Genomic DNA, 21658 nt, shown 5'->3' with positions numbered 1-21658 from the left:
GAAAAAAATTAGCCTGGTGCGGTGGCACACACCTGTAGTCCCAGCTATGTGGGAGGCTGAGGTGGGATGATCACTTGAGCCCAGGAAGTTGAAGCTGCAGTGAGCTGCGATTGCACCACTGCACTCCACCCGCGTGACAGAGTGAGACCCTGTCTCAAAAATAAAATAAAATAAAATAAAATAAAATAAAATAAAATAAATTAAAATTTAAAAACAGAGAAAATATTTTCAAGAAATTGTGCAGAAAAAGCTGGATATCAATATGAAAACAATCCCTCGATTTCTACACTATATGCAAAAATTTAATTTGAAGTGGACAGTTATGGATCCTAAATATGAAAGCTAAAATTTTAAAGTCTTAAAGCCTTTAGACTGGGAGGGGGCATTTGGAAACTTTTTGGGCCAGTGATTATGTATCTTGATTGGGCTTTGGGTTACTCAAGCGTGTGTGTCAAAATTCTACGAATGTTCTGTTATGATTTGTACACTTCATTTTTATTCACCTTATGTTTCATTGTATGTAAATTTGACTTTAAAAGGAAAAGAGTTGTAAAACATAATTGAATTCCTGTTAATGATATGCATACTAAAGTAATTAGGGGGAACAGTATTGATGCCTTTAGTTTACTTTGAAATATATTGACTAATAGAATGACAAAGAAAATGAGTATTATAAAAATGTTACAGATAGAATTCAGATGGTAAGGTATATGGGTGTTCACTGTAGAATTCTTCAAATATTTATGTATGTTTGAAGATTTTCATAATAAAATGTTGAAAAACTGAGAATGGCATAAACAACATTTAAGCAATATATTTTGAAATTTAATTCAAATGGTCAAATTCCTGGAAAACACAAACTCCCTTAACTAACAGAATTGATAGAAAATCTGAGTAGTTCACCATTGTTAAAGAAATGGAATGTGCCATTTAAAACCCTCCAATTGAAAATACTACATATAGTTACAATAGGGAATTTTCCCAAGCACTTAAACAATAAACAATGCCCTCTTATACAAACTTTTCCCAGTAATGGAAAAGTAGGGAAAACATCCCAGTTTGTTTTACAAGGCTTGCATAACATTGATACCTGACAAAGCTATCAGAGAAAGGACAGTTATAGGCCACTTTCTCTCATGAATTTAGATGCAGAAGTTTGAGGTCAGGGATGAATTAAAAAGTCCAGTCTCATGGGTTCCATCTCACATCTGTTGAATCATAATCTCTGAGCATGGAGTCCAGTGAGATGAGTTTTCATAATTCTTAGTAATTCTGATGCATTTCGAAGACAAGCATTTGTAAATGTTTGTTTTTCAAACTTTCTAGGTAACTGAGATAGGGGAACTAATGAATAGACTATTAATATGCAATACGGACATTTCTTTTTAAAATACAAATTGAAAAAACGAATTTGAGAAATAGTATTTGTTTCCAAATTTGGGGAAGATATAGTGGAAATTCTTGGGACATATGCCCAGGCCATAAACATGTTCCCCTCTTAACTTCTTGGGGAACATCCTATGCCCATCTGCTGGGGTGGTGCCTAAGGGCCATATTTTTCTACAGGCTAAAGAACAATATTTGCTGCTAGTAGCCAGGGATCCCTCCTCTTGACAGCACTTGATCCCCAACAAATCAGTTCACAACCCTGCATCTCATCCATTACCTTAGAGAGAATTAAGTCTGTTAGCAAGGATGCATAGAAAAAAGAAAAGTCAATACTTCACATTTAAATTACTAAATAATTTTTTAAACATATAGAATAAATAATTGTTTGAAAGCCAACATTTTTACTGCAATAGTTGGATATTTTGAAATAGAAAAGAGTGCTTTGATTTTCTTTGTTTGGTTCAGTTTCTAAATGCTAAGAGCCTAAAGGACTTAAGAACATAACTTTTTATCATAAACAGTATAGGAAAGAATAAACCATGGCCTATGAGTCAATTTCCATGCATCTAAAGAGGAGGAGCTTTGGGGAGACAAAGAGAAGAGCTATATAGAATACGACTTGTAAGGGTTTTGGAGAAGGGAAGCATCACTCTCCAGCCCTCCCTGTGATGAGCTACAGATTGATTAGGGAGTCCCAGAGGAATTGGTACTCATTTCCAGCTTCCTGGGAAAGATGGCAAGCCGCTCTGAGAACCCTTGGGTATCTGAAGGGCAGATAAAGAAGTGAGGTAGGGAGCAGGGGACATGGTGTTACTGCATCCAGGCCAAGGGCACCTGATGTAGCCCAACCTCCTAAGGAAGGCTCCTGCAGCTCTAGGGTTACGGGACAATATTGAAAATTATTCTGTGCCATTGAGACAGATGGAGAAGTACCCGAATAAGGGCCAGTAGACCAGAGGGATTTACAGAAAGGAAAAGCCATGCTGTTAGCTAATACTACACAGATCATGTGAGCCAGATTTTATAGTAGGAGATTTCGGCAGTGAAAATCAGAGAAAGGGCAATGTCTCAAAAGCTGATGAGAAATACATGTCAGTAGATGTCAGCAGAGGCCAGAACTTGATCAAGCACCAAGGTCCCCTCTCTCCAATACACAGAATATAACCCCTCCACCCCTCCACCCATCCACACACCCTCTCCAACCTTAAAGAAAATTCCCAGAGGGAGGAATATGGAGAGATTATAAATCACTGGATTGCAAGTGATCAGGCTAAATTAGATCAAACTTTTACGCTGACATTCAAATCTTGCAGAAATCTGCCTCCAACCTGCCTTACAAACTATGTCCCTGAAACGACCACACACAGACTCTCTAGCCAAGCCGTTCTTTTCTCCACAAACATGCCTGGGTGTTTCTACTTCTGCATATTTGCTGGTGACATTTTTCCTGAGCTCCCCAAACCTCTTGAAATGCCTTATTTGTGTCACTGACTCCTAACACATTGCCTAATATGGTCAGCGAACGCTTCTGAGTGAACTAATGAACTGGATGAGAATGAGTTGATGAGGGAAAAAAATGAATGACTAGAATGTCCTTCTTAGAATTATCTCCCTGTCTGAAATTTATCTTTCTAGGAACAGATAGCACCTCATTTTTTTTCTGAGAAAGGTTTAGGGATTATTTCTGCCATATATTGTTTTAACTCATATTATCAACCATTGCTATTTTATCATATGTTATCCTGTATTATTCCACAACTATATAGGTTTGTATGTGCATATGTAGCGTATGTATAGACACATAATTGCCTCTAAGAGCATAATCCTTTTGAGACAGACATTGTACTTTTGGTGAGAATTGAATTAAGTGAATAAATGCAAACTCCTGCAACCATATCTTCCCCCAACTTTTCACAAAGCTAGCCATAAGGAAAAAAATGCAAAGCAAGACAGCAGAAACAACCAAAACTACGTCTTCTACAGGACTCTCAAGTACTAAGAGAATAACTGAGTTCAGTATTTGTCTCCTATTGCCTTAGAGGAGGACATGGTAAATTTTCACGGGCCATGTTTCCTGCAGCTTTTATGGGAATGTTTATAGAGAAAGGAAGTGCATTAAAGAAAGCAAAAATAGGGAGTGGAAGGTGATAGTCTGCATCTGTGTTGTCACTTTCAGGCTAACTTTGTTGCCAACCCTTGCACTTAAATGCTTGCACACCTTTAGGAAGTTTTAGTGGGTGATAGCTATGAAAATGCAAGCTATTGTTTTTGGTAATAACCTGATATTATTATGCCATCATTTAGCGCTCATTAAAGTAAACCAGAAAAGTTATATTGGGAAAACAACTTTTTCTGTACCTTAAAGTGTGCTACATCTGAGCAATTTATATGGTTCAATGTACAAGTTTTCCTTTTCTAAGCTGTTTTTCTTTATTTTCCAAATTCAATGTGCCAAGCAGATGACTGATTTTGGAAGCAATAACAATGCATTACACTGCATTGTACAAGATTCTCAAAATAATATTTTTGAGGAGTCAGTGGTCAAAATAGACATCAATTTAGATACACAAAAGCAATGGAAATTTAAAAGATTGACATTTATATTTCAGGAAATGTATACATTTTATATGTTTATATTTTTATTCACATTTTATACTTCATATTTTTACCCCAGAGGCAATAATACAATCTTTTATATATTTTCCTAAAATCATCAAACATTATATCTGCTCTCCATGTTTCCATTGGCTTTGTTAATGTTTATCAATGTAACACTCCCCTTTCTGGTTTTCATTATTTTCATCTAATTTTCATTACAGTCACATAACAAGAGAAAGGAAAAACTAGTATTTGGCTTTGAAATAATAGGTTTTAATTCCCTCTTAAGCACAGATTTCCATATTAAAAATATCTAAATTTTTAGAATCAATAGGTGGACTCCAACTAAACATTCTCTTATTAATATCAAGTTTATTTTAATCTTTTAGTCAGTGAATAATGATTTGTTTTTTTAAGTAAACCTGAAATTTAATTTTGAATGGTTTGAAAAAAATAGATTGACTTCTACATATTAATTTTTGCAAAAACTACTTTACTTTTGAATAATTTATACAGAACATTTTTATAATGATGAATTTGATTTAGACAGACTCTAGCTCTTTTTCAGTGTGTATTTAGCACTTATTTTCTCTGTAAGTGAGGACAGCAAATAATATTTTAACAAGCATATAATCAGACATCTACAATTCAAAGGCTTCTGTCTAGTGCTAGCTACCTAAAATAACCTATTACCAAAGCCTTTCTTTACAATGTACTAGAATAATCTTTTTTCTTCTTCTTAATTCTGTTACATAAATTTATTAGGAGCTCACCAATATCCTTCCTTTTCAGTCTTCCAGCAAACATAAATGTAGGTGAGAAAAAAAGAATGAGTTAATTCTTTTTTTTCTTATGCTGAATTTTAATATCTTTTAAAACCAATAAATATTTGTCCCCACATTTTTCATCTAAGAAAGTACATAGGTTAAAGGACTGGAGTGAATTCTTTTCATGCAAATTTTTGTGATGGTTCCCAGACATACAGATTGCTGGGAAAAGTCGGCCACTACTGCTCACTGTTTATGTAAAAGTTCCCAAAACCCCACCTTGAATCACAGCAGAAAGTCTGAACTGTACACTGAGAGGATTAAAAACTTGTTCTGGGCATATAAACAGATCTGTGCATATACACTATTTTCTTCATTAAAGTGTTTTTCTGAATTTAATTTAAATTACCTCCTTTAATATAAAAAATTTCCCTGAACCCAAGAGTACATGTCAACTCCCCATGTGAGCCCTTCTTCTTTGTACCTCTAACCTGGAGCAACTGAATTTGACCTCAGCACAGTCCCATTGTCAACATCAGGGAACACTGGACTGTTAGCTGTGGCTGGACTCAGACAAAAAATACTCCAAAAAATACTTTTGTATTGTTCTTTCCCCCCACCCCCCTGTGATAGGATTCCATTGAATGTTACACGTGAAGTTATTTCTACTTAAGCTTTTCTACTATAGTTTTCTCAAATTTCATATTATTCCATGTTTTATTTGTTATACTCTAAAGTCATTCATTTATTTTACCTGTGTTATTGCACTTTAAATTCACTCATTTAAGTACAGATGTTATTAGGATTCACTTTGGAAATTAAAGCATATAACATTCACAACATAAGTGAAAATAGCCTCTATGGAAAATCTCGGTTTCATAAAATAAAATATATAATCTATAACCTTCAAACAAATGAAAGTTAATTTTTCCAACACAATCTACATGCCATATTCTAAGCAGGAATTACCTCCACCTTATGTTTTTTATTTTTATCCTCACTATTTCCTAATTATATTTTGTAACACCAGCCAAAATCTGTACTTAATACCCAGATTCTTCTTGAATATCTTCATAGAACACTATAAAGACAAATAAATATATAAGTATGTATTTATATCTATAAATATATTTCTGCTAATAAACGTATGAAATAGATTTCTGTTAATAAACATGAAAACTTTAAGTAATCACGTTATAATAAACAAAATGTCTCAGAGATTTTCACTGTTTTAATAATCACGCAGTGCATTTCTTACATCCTAATTTTAAATTTTAAACAGTAAAAGAAAATACCTTACCCCAAAAGTTTTCTGGCCATGGACTCCCTAAACTTGTTGTGTTATTAGCCATAATATCCACAAGAAATAGAAGAAAAAGAAGAAAAACAGAAAGAAAAACCAGTATGTCGAAAAAAAGCAGTTTGATTCTATCTCTTTGTAGTGCAGCAAGAGAAAAATAATTTTTACACAACCCCTCATATACTTGTGTTCGCATAAAAGGAAATAAGTGTATCATGTTTCCTGCTTTTATACTCAAATTAGCAACTGTTTTTCTTATCTTGGAATTCCACATGGTTCCTGAGACACAAAACAATGTCCTTTTCATCATTTCCTCAGCTAAGTTCCTAAGTTCTCTCCTCTCAGCCACCTCCAAAACTGCTTTTAGGATAACAGGGTTGTGTGTGTGTGTGTGTGTGTGTGTGTGTGTGTGTTTGTGTGTTTCCTCATCCCCTACTGACATGGAAAGGAAGACTCCAAACTCTCAGCTACAGCACCTTGAATTAAATGTATACAGAATTGAGAAATAGACCACGTTCCAATGCTTGAAAATTAAATTTATATAGTAAATTGGGGGAAAGGACTATTCAAAACTCAGATACTTACTAAATTCTTTGTTGTTGTTGTTGTTGTTGTTGTTGTTGTTTTTGAGACTTAGTCTCGCTCTGTCGCCCAGGCTGGAGTGCAGTGGTACGATCTCGGCTCACTGCAACCTCCCCCTCCCAGGTTCAAGCGATTCTCCTGCCTCAGCCTCCGGAGTAGCTGGGATTACAGGCGCGTGCCACCACACCTGGCTAATTTTTGTATTTTTACTAAAGATGGAGTTTCACCATGTTGGCCAGGCTGGTCATGAACTAGGCCTGACCTCAAGTGATCCACCTGCTTTGGCCTCCCAAAGTGCTGGGATTACAGCCATGCGCCACTGGGCCCGGCCACTAAATTCTTAACATGTCTGTTTCTCTATTTGGTATACAAATTTTGAAAGTTATTTAATTCATTTCATAAATATCTAAGTGTAATTTATATAAAATTTGTGTTACTCTTTACTTAGTATTTAGTATGAAAAAACAGTTTCTACATTGAAGAAATATATTTAAAATCAAGGAGGGAAAACATAAATGCAAAATTTTTCATCACAAAGTTTGTGAAGTGCTGTAGCAAAGGGTACAACGATCTCAGGAATTTGTTTTTTATAGAGAAGTTTGAGAACTGATATAGGAAAGAGTTACATGAAACATTTTGAGAAACACAAGTTAGTTAACATTTCAAGAGTCTTTCCGCAAGCTTTGCTTGTTTAGACTGGATCCTCTGAGGACTTTGGAAGCACTGGAAATTGTGAATAACGTGTCAAACTGCACCTAGTAACTGCGCTAAACTGCATTCCATGATCTGGCTTCATCAATCTTTGAGTAACTCTAGCCCGAACTCTTGCATATATCTTGTATTAATCATATTCTAACTTATTAGTCATTAGAATATGACTTAGTGCAAAGTAGTATTCTTCTTTGTGAAGTCTGTAATATATTCCTGAGTAGTTCTAAGAAAACAACAAAAAAAAGACAGTTATATTAATTTTTGCAGTCCTGCTTCTTCCAAAATGAGGTTGTTTCTGATCAGTCTCATTTTTTTGTGAATTTAAGTATAAATTTATTAGAAATTAAAATATAAATCATCTAAGAGAATTATAAAATGTCATAGAAAATTTAGAGAATTCACTGAGCAAATATAAAGACTCACCTCTGTAATATTCTTGTTAAAGTTTATTTTCAAATAATCCAGTAAATAAAAGCTCCTACTATTACTTAACAGACAAAAAGGGCTTACATTTCAACAGTTGCCTTTACTTTTCAATATTGTTAACAAAGTTCATAAAAATAGAAAATTAAAAGAACATGTTATTTCTGAAAAAAATGTAATCTGGATGAAAGTATATTGAAATACTAATCACTTTACTGTCCTAAAAGCATCGAGTACGATTCTTAATTACTAAATGTATTTTTAAATACACATTTTGCATTATTAAAGGCTACCTGATTGCAATAAATCCTAATTTCAAAGGTGTATATAATTTCCTAAACACTGCATAGATTGCATTTTCCTTAAAATAAACCAAAATGAGTGGAATGGGTAACTGACATTGTCTCAACTGCCTTCTGTGCAGAAACAGAGCTCATTCCATTTCAGGGCTGGGATACAGGCTGACACTTCCTTTCATTGTTCCATGTTTAACTATGCAGATTTTCTCCCAATGGGTTTTCATTTTTGCAGATGGCCACAACCCAGTCAAAACTCTAAAGAAAATGTGTTTCTTAAATCAGTTTATGACCTAGGAATAGCTTGCTTGTGGATAGCACTGGCTCTTGTCCGTGTATGTAATTTGCTTGGTAAGGGTTCATACCTTTCCCTGGCATGGATCCATCTAAGTGAATGTTTATGTCTACGTGATTTTTGAGTCCCATGACTTGTCATGCCACAACAGGAACTTGATTTTTATCTTTACAAAACTGTTAGGTTTGCTTTTCTACTGCTCATTATTTCATAACCTGGGTCTTTAGGTCTGGGTTCTCCAGTGGTCATAAAATACATTGAGAAGTTTGTTCTTGCCTCAGATATTCACATGACTTCCTCACTCTCCTCATTCACGTCTCTGGCCAGAAGTCACCTCTTCAACAGGCACTTGCTAACCACCCTGTCTAAAGTGTTCCCACTTAAAACCATGCTCTGCCGCCTGACCCTATGTTATTTATCATTCCCTGACATTATGCTATATATGTGTCTTAGTCTGTTCCAGCTGCTATAACAAAATATCCTAAACTGGGTGGCTTTAAAACAACAGAAATTTATTTCTCACAATTCTAGAGGCTGGGAAGTTTAAGATCAAGGGATTGGCAGGTCAGTGTCTGTTGAGGGCTCGCTGTCTTGTTGACAGTCATCTTCTCGTTGTAACCCCACACTGCGCAAGAGGTGAAGGGTCACTTTCAGCCTCTTTTATAAGGACACTAATCCCATTCATGAGGGCTGGATAACCCAATCACTCCCAAAGTTCCCACCTCTTCCTACCATCACCTTGGTGGGGAGGATTCAACATATTAATTTTGGGGGAATGTAAGCATTCAGGGTACATAAAAATGCTTTGCTTTTTTGGTTGTGTTTTGTCTCTTCCACCAGAAATAAGTTTCATGAGGATAGGAGCTTTACTGATTTTGTTCACAAACTGAACTCCAGTGGCTAAAATAGTGCCTGGGATGCAATAGGCTCTTCATAAATATTTATTAAATAGGGAAATGAAATAATTTGAAGGGCTCTCAAAATGAAAGTATTTTGGACACTCCAAGGTAATAAAAGTGTCACTAGACACTAAAAAACAAGTTAAAAATCTCTATTCACATGCATTATAATATTTTTACATTTTAACTTATAACTTAATATCAAATGATACAAAAGAACATCATCACATTTAAGAGAAGGTACATATTTGACATTGAATTTCCTTTTTTAGCTTTATATTTTAAAACTATAATAGGTTTTATCTTCCCAATATTAAACTGACCCAAACAGTTTCAGTAAACTGGGAGTACTCTCAAAACCTATAAGAACTCCCCACAAAAAATTAAAATTTTAAATCTATTTTTTAATTCAAGTTTTTAGAAAGTAATTAGGAGGATGACTAAAAATATGAACATGTCATTTTAACAGAGTTATGCCTTTTTTCTTCTTTGTTTACATGGTATAAATGTTGGTCTTCTTTTTCTTTCTCCTTAAATTCATTCACTTTGGTAGGGAGAATGACAAAATTAAGAATAGAGGTGATGATGACAACACTAAAATAGAGGTCAGGTGAAAATCTAGCTGTTAAGTTTTAAGATTTTACAAACTACAGTGGAAGTAAAGATAATTTCCCAAGGTCAGTGTCATTAATTTTTTTCTCAGTAAATAAGTCTTCATGAATGTCTGATTGTGGCTATGGAAAGTGATGATCAGATCTGAGAGGGAAATTGACTTAAATCTGAACAACGAGAGTCAGAGCTAGAGGCACAGGGAGAAAGTGCTGAAATCAGTTCTGATAGTTTTTTGGCTGAGTCTTCAGGGTTTTCTACATATATGGCTAAATCATCTGCAAATAAAAATATTTTTACTTCTTCTTTTCTGATGTGTATGCTTTGATTACATTTTCTTCTCTAGTCTCCGGCTAGACGTCCAGTACTACGTTAAATAGATGCAGCAAAAGGGGGCATTCTTGCCTTGTTCCCGGTCTTAAAGGAAAAGTTTTAAGTTTTTTTCCCATTGATTATTATGTTGGCTGTGGGATTTTCATATATGGCTTTTATTATTCTTTCTATATCTGTTTCTCTGAGGGGCTTTATCATGAATTCATGTTGAATTTTCTCAAATGCTTTTTCTTCATCTATTGAGAAAATCGTGTATGGTTTTTAAGCTTCATTTTCTTAATGCAAGTGTCACATTGATTAATTTTCATACGTTGAATTCCCTTTCATCCCAGAGATAAATCCCACTTGATCATGGTGTATAATCCCTTTAATGCACTCTTGAATTTGGTTTGCTAGCATTTACTGAGGATTTTTGCATGTATTTTCACTAGGGATATTGGCCTATATTTTTCTTTTTTTGTGGTAGGTTTGTCTGGCTTTGGTATTAGGGTGGTGGCCTCATAAAATGAGTTTAGAAGCATTCCCTCTCTTCTGTTTTTTTGTGAGAATGTAGGACAATTGTTATTCTTTGAATGTTTGAAATCAGTACATTTGCAGGCTACAAAATCAACATACAAAAATCAATGGTATTCTATACACAATGAAAAATCTGAAAAGGAAATTAAGAAAACAATTCCATTTACAATAGCATTAAAAAGAATAAAATACTTAGGAATAAACTTAACTAAAGAGGTGAAACATTTTTACACTGAAAATTATAACATTCTGATGAAGGAAATTAAAGAAAACCCAGGTAAATGAAAAGACATGCCAATGTCATCATTTGGAATTATTAATATTGTTACAATGCTCACTTGCCCAAAGTGATCTAAAGACTCAATGCAATCCCTATCAATATCTTAATGGTATTTGTTACAGAAATAGAAAAAAAATCTTAAAATTTATATGGAATCACAGAAGACCCTGTATAGCCAAAACAATCTTAAGCAAGAAGAACAAAGCTGAAGGCATTCCAGTACCTGATTTCAAAATATACTACAAAGAAACAGTAATCAAATCAGTATGGAATTAACATAAATACAGAAAAACAGACCAAAAGAAGATAACAGAGAGCCCAGCAATAAATCTATGCACCTACAATTAAGTGGTCTATGAAAATAATGCCAAGAAGACATAATGAAAAAGTATAGTCTCTTCAACAAATGGTATTGGAAAAACTAGATACCTACACGCAGAGGAAAGAAATTGGACCTTTATCTCACACCATATACAAAAGTCAACTCAAAATGGATTAAACACTTAAATATAAAACTTAAAATCATCAAAAGACTAAAAAGAAAACACAGGGGAAAAGCTTCTTGACACTGGTCTGGGCAACAAATTTGTTGGCTATGACATCAAGAGTGCAGGCAACGAAAGCAAAACTATACAAATGGAATTACATCAAACTGAAAAGCTTCTGCACAGCAAAGGAAACCATCAACAGACTGAAAAGACAACCTACAGACTGGGAGAAAATATTTACAAACCATGTATCTGAGAAGCAGTTAATATCCAAAACATGTAAGGAACTGAAACAACAGCAACGATAAAAACCAAATAACATGATTTAAAAATGGGCAAAGGATCTGAATAGACATCTCTCAAAAGAAGGCATACAAACAGCCAACAAGTGTATGAAAAGGTGCTCAACATGATTAATCATTCAGGGAAGTGCAAATCAAAACCACAAGGAGATATCACCTCACACCTGTTGGAATGGCTATTATCGAAAAGACAGAAGAAAACAAGTATCAGTGAGGATTTGGAGAAATTGGGATCCTTGTACCCTGTTGGTGAAAATGTACATTGGTACAGCCATTATGGAAAATGGTATGAAAGTTCCTTAAAAAATAAAAAATAGAACTACCATATTATCCAGCGACTCCGCTAGTGAGTACACAGCCACAGGAAATGTAATCAGTATCTCAAAAAGATTCCTGCACTGCCATGTTCATTGCAAGCATTATGCAAAATAGCCAAGATATGAAAACAACCTAAGTGTCCATTGACACCTGAATGAGTAATGAAAATGTGGCACATATATACAAAAGAATATTATTCAACCTTTAAAAAGAAGGAAATATTAGCATTTGTGACAACAGAGATGAACCTGGAAGATGTTATGCTAAGTGAAATAAGCTAAAGAAAGAAAAATACTGTATAATCTCGTTTTTAGGTGGAATCTAAAATAGTCAAACTTGGCTGGGCACAATAGCTCACGCCTGTAATCCCAGCACTTTGGGAGGCTGAGGCGGGAGGATCACCTGAGGTCAGGAGTTCGAGACCAGCCTGGCCAACAAGGTGAAAGCCTGTCTCTACTAAATATACAAAAATTAGCTTGGTATGGTGGTGCACACCTGTAATCTCAGCTACTAGGGAGGCTGAGGCAGGAGAATCACTTGAACCCAGAAAGTGGAGGTTGCAATGAGCTGAGATTGCACCACTGCGCTCCAGTTTGGGTGACAGAGCGAGACTCTGTCTCAAAAAAACAAACAAAAAATAAGTAAATAAAATAAAATAAAACAGTCAAACTCATAGAAGCAGACAGAATGGTGGTTGCCAGGGGCTGAAGGAAGGGCAAATGGGAGATGTTGGTCAAAGAGCACAAAGTTTTGGTTATACAAGATGAGTAAGTTCTGGAGGTCTAATGTACAGCTTTGGCTATAGTAAACGATACCGTACTGTACACTCGATATTTGTTAAGAGGGTAGATCTTAAGAGTTCTCATGAAAGAAAAACATGGTGGCTGTGAAATGATGGATCTGCTAATTAGCTTGATTGCAGTGATCATTTTATAATGCATGAATATATCACCTTAAATACATAAAATTTTTATTTGTCAATTATATCTTAATAAAGTTGACAAAAATTGTTTGAGTTGATATTTACCCTGAGGACGGCTGTGAGACTTCAGGCTGCAACTATAGTTTAGTCAGTGGCATTAGCAGTGACCAACATGCCTTGAGAAATAAACTTTCTAAAGAAACACACTTTAGGCTGGTTGCAGTGGCTCATGCCTGTAATCCAAGCACTTTGGGAGGCTGAGGCAGAGAGATCATCAGGTCAGGAGTTTGAGATCAGCCTGACCAACGTGGTGAAATCCCATCTCTACTAAAAATACAAAACTTAGCTGGGGATGGTGGCGTGTGCCTATAATCCCAGCTACTCAGGAGGCTGAGGCAGGAGAATCGCTAGAACTCGGAGGTGGAGGTTGCAGTGAGCCGAGATGGTGCCACTGCACTCCAGCCTGGGCGACAGAGTGAGACTGTGTCTAAAAAAAAAAAAAGAAGCACACTTTAAATCAAGGTATCAAAGAATTCCCAGAGATAAATTCTAAGAAACATGAACTTAAAATTGGAAAAAAAGTCAGTATGCACACGTACTAGGCAGAATGACTTCCCAAAGATGTTCATTCCCAAATTTCTGGAACCTGTGAATGTCACATTACATGGAAAAGGGACTTTGCCGATGTAATTAAGGGAGATTATCCTGGATTATCTGGGGCAGGAGGGGCTCAAGTTAATCACTTAAACTCTTAGAAGCAAAGAACTTCCTCTGCTTGGAGTCAGAGAGATGTGGTGGAAGAGAAGAGAGAGAATGAGTATGAGAGAGCGCCACATGGAAGGCAGAGAGATGATTCCCAGCATGCCCTGGCTGGTTCCAAAATGTGCAAAGACCAGAAAAAGGCTTATAGGAGCCAAGGGCAGCCCTCAACTGACAGCCAGCAAAGAAATGGGTATATTAGTCCTGCAGTCACAAGGACCTGAACTTAGACAGCAACCTGAATGAGCTTGGAAACAGATTCTTCTCCAGCACCTTGAGTAGTGGGTACAGCTCTGCTGACCTCTTGATTTTAGTCTTATGAGACCTGGAGCAGAAAAATCAGCTAAGCCACGCTGTGGCTTCTGAAAGTGTAATAGAATATAGTCACCTTAATAAGAAAAACAACCAAATGCTTAAGGAGATACTTAATTTTTATTGTATAATACCTATATCAAGAAAATGACAAAATTGAAATTGTTCATGAAAGAAAACTTAAATTTATAAAAAAAAGACACTATGCTCTTGGAATGGGAAAATCACATAAAGATATGTTTCTTCCATTATATTCAAAGTAATACTGAGGCAGGATAGGTCCGTCAAGGAAGTGACCATATTCTCAGGTCACTGTGGTGACCATACAGTCAACACAATAAGCCTCAGCATTCACATTGTAATTGAGCTCATTCAAGAACAGTTATCTTCAGTAGGAACTTTCCCCTCTAGAGAGGATGCTCATTTTGATTTTATCTGTCCTCAAACTGACCTTTTGCTCATTTTAATAGTAAAAAAGGCACGCTTGGGTGGAGATTTAAGATGCTGATGAGACATGCTACATATGAAGAAACATGTACAGCTACTGCACATGTGCACCCCGAGGACCACCTAGAACATGCTTTCTAGTTACACCTCTTTCCACCTCCTTATGAATAATCATGGCTATCCCTAGTGCCAGTCTTTGCTGTCCCATCCTTATGAGCTTCCTGCCCTGAATTCTGTCTCTCTCAGGGTGCGCTACCTATTCCGCACCCAGCTTTCAAAATACTGTTTTCTTTTGCAATAAATTATGCTACACTTCTTTTGCTGTGTGTCTCTTGTTTGAATTCTTTTAAACTAAAAAGACAAGAACCGAGATATTACATCAGCCTTCAAAAATACCAAAGATTAATTTACAAAGATTTTGTTAAGAAAATGTATTTTATTGGATTTGCTGTTTCCAAAGTTCTCATGAAAAAGTAAATATGCAAGAATGTTTAAATGAATATATACTTTGATGCATAAACTGCTCTCAATAGATCTATTCCATAGAAATATACCCACAGTTTACTATAACACAGGCTCTGGTCATAAAATTCAGTATCTTTGTGAAATAAATTTTTGAATTGCAAACAAATTAGAAACAGCCTAAATGTCTATTAATGGGGACCAGTTAAATCATATATGGTATGACTACACTGTCAAATTCTATGCATCAGCTTAGTAGATTTAGATAAAACCATACAAAACAAAATAGGACAATCTCTAAGACATATAGTTAAATGAAAAACCAGACTATGTAATAACATTTTTATTTGGTTAAAAAAGGCAGTTGAATAGGTGCGTAGTAAATATGATATGTTATTACATGAAAATACAAAGAAGAAAGCATCAAAATGTTAACAGTGATTAAGTCTGTGGAGGAAAATGGATATGGAGTGGAATGTTAAGGGGGATTTTTACTTTAACACCTTTTACAAATAAATTTTAATGTGTACCTTGAGTTATTATCTTTAAAAAGAAAATGTGATGCATTATTAGTTCATGAGGTTCAATTGCTCATTGTACCTCCAAAAAGCATTCTCTTCGTATCCCGGAAAATGGATTTTTAACTCTTGCATAGCCTCCCAGCTAAAGCCTAACGTTCCAGTATCCCACAGAACCAGGCGCAGCAGGCAATTAAGTGCTGGCCAATCAGACATAAACGGAAGTGCCAAGGGCCACTTCCTGGTCCTGACTTAACGTTAGGATAAATAACCCCTCTCCCTGCATTTTTCATTTCTTCTTGCTGGAATGCATATGATGTGGAAGTTGCTGGGCAGCCATCTAGGACCATGAAATGATAGCAACAAGTTGAGAATGGTAGAACCAAAAGAAGGGGGCTCGGGTTCCTGATAATTGGAGGTGCCATCCAGTCTGGATCTCCTACCAATGCCATTACATAGTAATAAATAATAGTAAGAAATACTATTATCTTCTTGGCCAGGCGCAGTGGCTCACGCCTGTAATCTCAGCACTTTGGGAGGCCGCGGCAGGTGGATCACGAGGTCAAGAGATCGAGACCATCCTGGCCAACATGGTGAAACCCCGTTTCTACTAAAAATACAAAAATTAGCTGGGCGTGGTAGTGGGCGCCTGTAGTCCCAGCTGCTTGAGAGGCTGAGGCAGGAGAATCACTTGAACCCGGGAGGTGGAGGTTGCAGTAAGCCGAGATCGCACCACTGCACTCCAGCCTGGCACAGAGTGAGACTCTGTCTCAAAAAAGAAAGAAAGAAAGAAATACTATTATTTTCTTTAAACCACTATTATTTGGGTTCTGTGTCACAGTAAGCAAAATTATATCTGCCCTACCATAATATTTACTGGTGCTTAACAATGCACTGGATAATACAGAATTTATAGAAGTAACTTATCTTAGCAAACCAAGCTTTTATATGATAGATATGATGATATCACCATAATATGTAAAACTTTGATGGATTGTATATTCAAAACAAGAGTCGAAGCCATACTGAACAACAAATTATCAAATTGGGGAAATATTCAAAGGCTATTCAAACATGCATGTGCACTGAGTTGTTTGCTGTCATTGATTTGCTATTTACAGTTACCTCAAATTTAAAGTGTATGGGTCACTTGCTAAGTAAGTAATAAAGAATTTATTATAAAGTGTTTGGAAATGAAACTCTAGATACTCTTGTTTGACTTAAAAATAAAAGTGTTACTTCATTTACTGTCACTTGAAAGAAATGAAGAAACATTCAAAACTCTTTAGAATAGATTTGAAAATTTGGGAGGGAAATATCTAAAAAATCAATTAAAATGTCTTTATTATAAAAAATAAAATTTGAAGATAAACAGATTTTGGAAATTAAAATTTTTATCTACTATGTCTGAAGAAAGCTTTTTTTGTTTCTTTAAAGTAACATGTTTTTTCAACCTATGGATACTATATTACAGATTTAATCTAGTATAGTGGTTAAGAGTGTGATCCCTGTGTGGATTTGAATCACAGCCCTGCCACTTCTTTTGTATGACCTTGAACAAGTTAATTTTGTCTCTGTGTACCTCTGTTCCCTCACCTTTAAGCAAGTATCTTTACTGATTATAAGATTGCTGTAAGGGTTTAAATGAGTTATCACATATAAAAATACTTAGGTTTATATCCACCATACACTGATCTGCCACAAATGTGAGTTACAGTTTTTTTATGAAATATTTATAGAAAAAGTGAAACAAAATGTATTTATAACTTAAATGAAATGCAAAGGTAAATTAATCAATATCCAACTACTTAACATTTTGATGCAAATATTAAAGTTTGCATCAAAGTTTACTCCATATGTCTGCATGAGTTTAAGAGCTCTTTCATGGTTGAGTTCAAGAGTTCATTCATTGCTTTGGTTTGCCCAGTAACTGCATCAAATAGACTGTTCAATATTTCCTTTGCATGTCCTCAAGCTATAACCAAATTCGGGGAGAGGAGATGATCTGGCACTCATGGTGATGGGACAGGCATTGAGACTGTTGTGGTATGTTTTGTGCTGCTATAACAGAACACCTGAGCCTGGGTAATAAATAATGAACAGAATTTTATTGGCTCAGAATTCTAGAGGCTAAATCCAAGATCAAAAAGCATCGCCATGTGGCAAAAGCTTTCTTCCTGTATCATCACATTGATAAAGAACTGCTGTGCTCCCAGCTAAACCCCCACACATAAGCCTGGAACTAAGTGAAAACAGCTGACCCCATTTTTCTGCCCAAATGTTGCCCTTTTGGCCTGCCACACCCCTATCCTGTGCCCGTGAAAAGACTTCAGCTGGCAAAGCAGCACAAGCTGCTGAGCGGTGGGGATACAAGTGGCTGACTTCTGATGGTGCAGCTTCAGCGAAAGATCACCTTCTTCCCGTACCATCCCCTTTCCAACTCCCGTCCCACCGAGAGCCACTTCCATCACCCAATAAAATCCTCCACATACACCACCCTTCAATCCATTCATGTAATCTGATTCTTCCTGGATGCTAGACAGGAACCCGGGTGTCTAGAGGGCAGGGGCTTGGGTGCTCCTGCGGGGTCTGCTCAGAGCCTGCTTCCGCCAGAGAGGAGCGACCCGCAGGTTCCAGCGTTCCCTCAGGTTCCGTACTTGCTTACTTTCAAGCTCCCTCTAAAGGGGAGTGGTCAGCGGCCAGCCGAGTGAAATGAGCCGCTCTAGTTCTTGCCCATGAAGGGGGTCAGGGTCAAGGTAATAATCCCATCTCAACATGGCAGAAGGTAGAAGGGCAAGAGTGAAAGAGGGGAGTGAACTTGCCCTTTTATAGCCTTAATCCCATTCATGAGGGCAGAACCCTCATGACCTCATTAATGCTTAAAGGTTCCATTTCTTTCTTTCTTTGTTTTTTTTTTTTGAGACGGAGTCTCTCTCTGTCGCCCAGGCTGGAGTGCAGTGGCGCAATCTCGGCTCACTGCAAGCCCCGCCTCCCGGGTTCACGCCATTCTCCTGCCTCAGCCTCCTGAGTAGCTGGGACTACAGGCACCTGCCACCACGCCCAGCTAATTTTTTGTATTTTTTTTTTTAGTAGAGACGGGGTTTCACCGTGATCTCGATCTCCTGACCTCGTGATCCGCCCGCCTCGGCCTCCCAAAGTGCTGGGATTACAGGCGTGAGCCACCGCGCCCGGACCCAAAGGTTCCATTTCTTAATACTGTTACGATGACAATTAAATTTCAACATGAGTTTTGGAGGGGGCAAACATTCAAGCCACAGCAGGAAGCCACCTGGTAGGGCCTGAATAATTCACTACGGCTGGGTGAGTAGTGATGCTTCACTGATTTTCCCTCACTCATATGAATATTTGACTTTGCTCATATGAGCATAGTTTATAGTAGGGGGTCCTACAGCCTAGGCGTATTTTAATAAGAAAATTGCTTTAGCATGACATGATTTGCTGTATTGAAATAATACAGGTTCCCAAAATACATCTGAAAAATAGTGTTCATTCCTGAATACCCCTTAAGTCATTTATTTAAAAACTCATTCTGAAACCCATTAGGATTGATGGCAAATACTTATATTAAATTTTAGAAATCAATTTCATTTTTTAAATAAAAAGTTTCCGAGTTGCTCTGATTTTCTAAACCTACATTTGATAGATTGATATTCAAATTCTCATTAGGCTAGAATCCCAATTGCTCAGACCCAGAAGATATTACTCATTTGAAGCAGCTAAATATTAATATATAGTCTTTTGAGACACCAGACTTCAATTCTTTCTTTTCAATCTTTAGTTTCCCCTTTCAGTCTAAAGATCTGTATCCTTAACTAGAAAAAGAAAAAGAAGAGCTGAAGATTTCGGTTTCTTCACTGCATCATTGGCTTTTACTTCCTTTGACCTGGCTGTGATCACAAATTTTTAAAAATTATGTTATTAGATTTTCAAGTGTCATTTTGTGTTTTTTACATTTCTGTAAATGTATAGCATATTCTTGTGCCTATTTTTCTATTTTTCCTTACTTTTTCACATATTGCTTAAAAAAAAAAAAAGGCTGGGCATGGTGGCTCACGCCTGTAATCCCAGCACTTTGGGAGGCTGAGGCGGCGGATCACGAAGTCAGGAGATCCAGACCATCCTGGCTAACACGGTGAAACCCCGTCTGTACTGAAAATACAAAAAATTATCCGGGCATGGTGGCGGGTGCCTGTAGTCCCAGCTACTAGGGAGGCTGAGGCAGGAGAATGGTGTGAATCTGGGAGGCAGAGCTTGCAGTGAGCCGAGATTGCGCCACTGCACTCCAGCCTGGGGGACAGAGTGAGACTCTGCCTCAAAAAAAAAAAAAAAAAAAAGAGACAAGGCCTCGCTCTGTTACACAGGCTGGAGTACAGTGGCACGATCATAGCTCATTGCACCCTTGACCTCCTCTGCTCAAGCAATCCTGCCACCTCAGCTTCTCAAGTAACTGGGACTACAGGTGCAGGCCATCACATGCAGCTTTTGGTTTGTTTGTATTTTGGTAGAGACGGGATCTCACTTTGTTACCCAGGCTGGTCTCAAACTCCTGGACTCAAGTGATCCACCGGCCTCAACTTCTCAAAGTGCTGGGATTACAGGGATGAGCCACCACGCCTAGCCATATATTGCCTTTTTCCTGAGTTAGCTTCAGCTCCATTTTTCATAAAACCTTTTCTTATCCTTTTCTGAATTCCTGTTGAAATTTTAGTTAATTATGAAATTGTCTAACTGATTATTTTCTAAATGCCTTCCATATGTTGAGTTTTTCTCCTCAGATCATGATGCATGCTGTGTGTCTCCTTCATATTTTAAAAATCTTACACTGTCTCTCTGGCATAAAATAGTTACTTAATAACTATCTTATTTACCTTGTTTATTCAATAATTGATATGATGTATGACTTATTAACTATTTTGATTATTGAATATTAACTTAATAAAATTAAGTATTGAAATTAAAATAATACTAGTAATTTTCTATTATACATTTATACAAATATAATAAAAACAATGTATATTTAATGATGCATGATAAAGTTTGTTGATTCTTGAGAGAATGGAATATAGCCTTATTGACAGTTTGAAGGCTTCTGAATGAAATATTAGAGCAAACTTAGAAAGTATCTTCATCTGAGAATTAAAATGTTCATTAAAAATCATTTTATTTCACAATCTACTATACTTACCCCATACTTCTCTAAATGGAATTCATCAGCAAAGGATTGTTTCACTCGCGTCCATGTGAAGAGACCACCAAACAGGCTTTGTGTGAGCAACAAGGCTGTTTATTTCACCTGGGTGCAGGCGGGCTAAGTCCGAAAAGAGAGTCAGCAAAGGGAGATAGGGGTGGGGCCGTTTTTATAAGATTTGGGTAGGTAAAGGAAAGTTACAGTCAAAGGGGGGTTGTTCTCTGGCGGGCGGGGTGGGGTCACAAGGTGCTCAGTGGGGGAGCTTTTGAGCCAGGATGAGCCAGGAGAAGGAATTTCACAAGGTTATCAGTTAAGGCAGGGACCGGCCATTTTCACTTCTTTTGTGGTGGAATGTCATCAGTTAAGGCAGGAACAGGCCATTTAAATTTCACTTCTTTTGTGATTCTTCAGTTACTTCAGGCCATCTGAATGTATACGTGCAGGTCACAGGGGTTACGGTGGCTTAGCTTGGGCTCAGAGGCCTGACAGATTGTTTCTGTGACCTGTTTCTCTAGGTAATTGCACATTTTTCATAGAGTGAGAGCCAGTAAAGTAGTGGGTTGTGCTGATCTGGGGATGTCCTTTAATTTTGCTGCTTTTTTCAGGCAGAGGTCCTTAGACTTAGAGGATTGGGTTGGCCATACTCATCCCTTCATAAGATGCTTCATCATCAGTTCATGCTTTCTAACATTCTTTTGTGTTTATTTTCACCCATCATTTATTATTATTGATTTACTCCTTTCATCCTCATTCAGCACTTCTATTTCCCTTGCTCTTGTTGTACTTGAGCGAGTTAGAAAAACGCCACACTTTGAGACGAATTAAGAGTCCTTTATTAGCCGGCGACCGAGAGACGGCTAACGCTCAAAATTCTCTCGGCCCGGAGGAAGAGGGGGGCCGATATTAACTTTTATATCTTGGTT

At 36.9% G+C, this 21658-nt stretch overlaps 1 protein-coding gene across 3 annotated transcripts in view; it reads right to left on the bottom strand.

The window, feature by feature from the left end:
- Positions 1–6256, bottom strand: part of MYCT1 (MYC target 1) — a 43839-nt gene extending 37583 nt beyond the window's left edge. The window contains exon 1 of one of the 3 annotated variants that reach the window (XM_001139772.6): positions 6055–6256. In XM_001139772.6, coding sequence (XP_001139772.3) covers positions 6055–6250 — 196 coding nt within the window. In that variant the 5' untranslated portion in view covers positions 6251–6256. The remainder of the gene's footprint in view (positions 1–6054) is intronic. The other 2 variants (XM_024357479.3, XM_063813574.1) reach the window with 2 other exon arrangements.
- Positions 6257–21658: the final 15402 nt, after the last annotated feature.

The sequence above is a fragment of the Pan troglodytes genome, chromosome 5 (genome assembly GCF_028858775.2).
Source record: "Pan troglodytes isolate AG18354 chromosome 5, NHGRI_mPanTro3-v2.0_pri, whole genome shotgun sequence".
Lineage (NCBI taxonomy): Eukaryota > Metazoa > Chordata > Mammalia > Primates > Hominidae > Pan > Pan troglodytes.
Note: the sequence above shows the minus strand (reverse complement) of the source record. Positions and strands in the feature narration are given on the sequence as shown.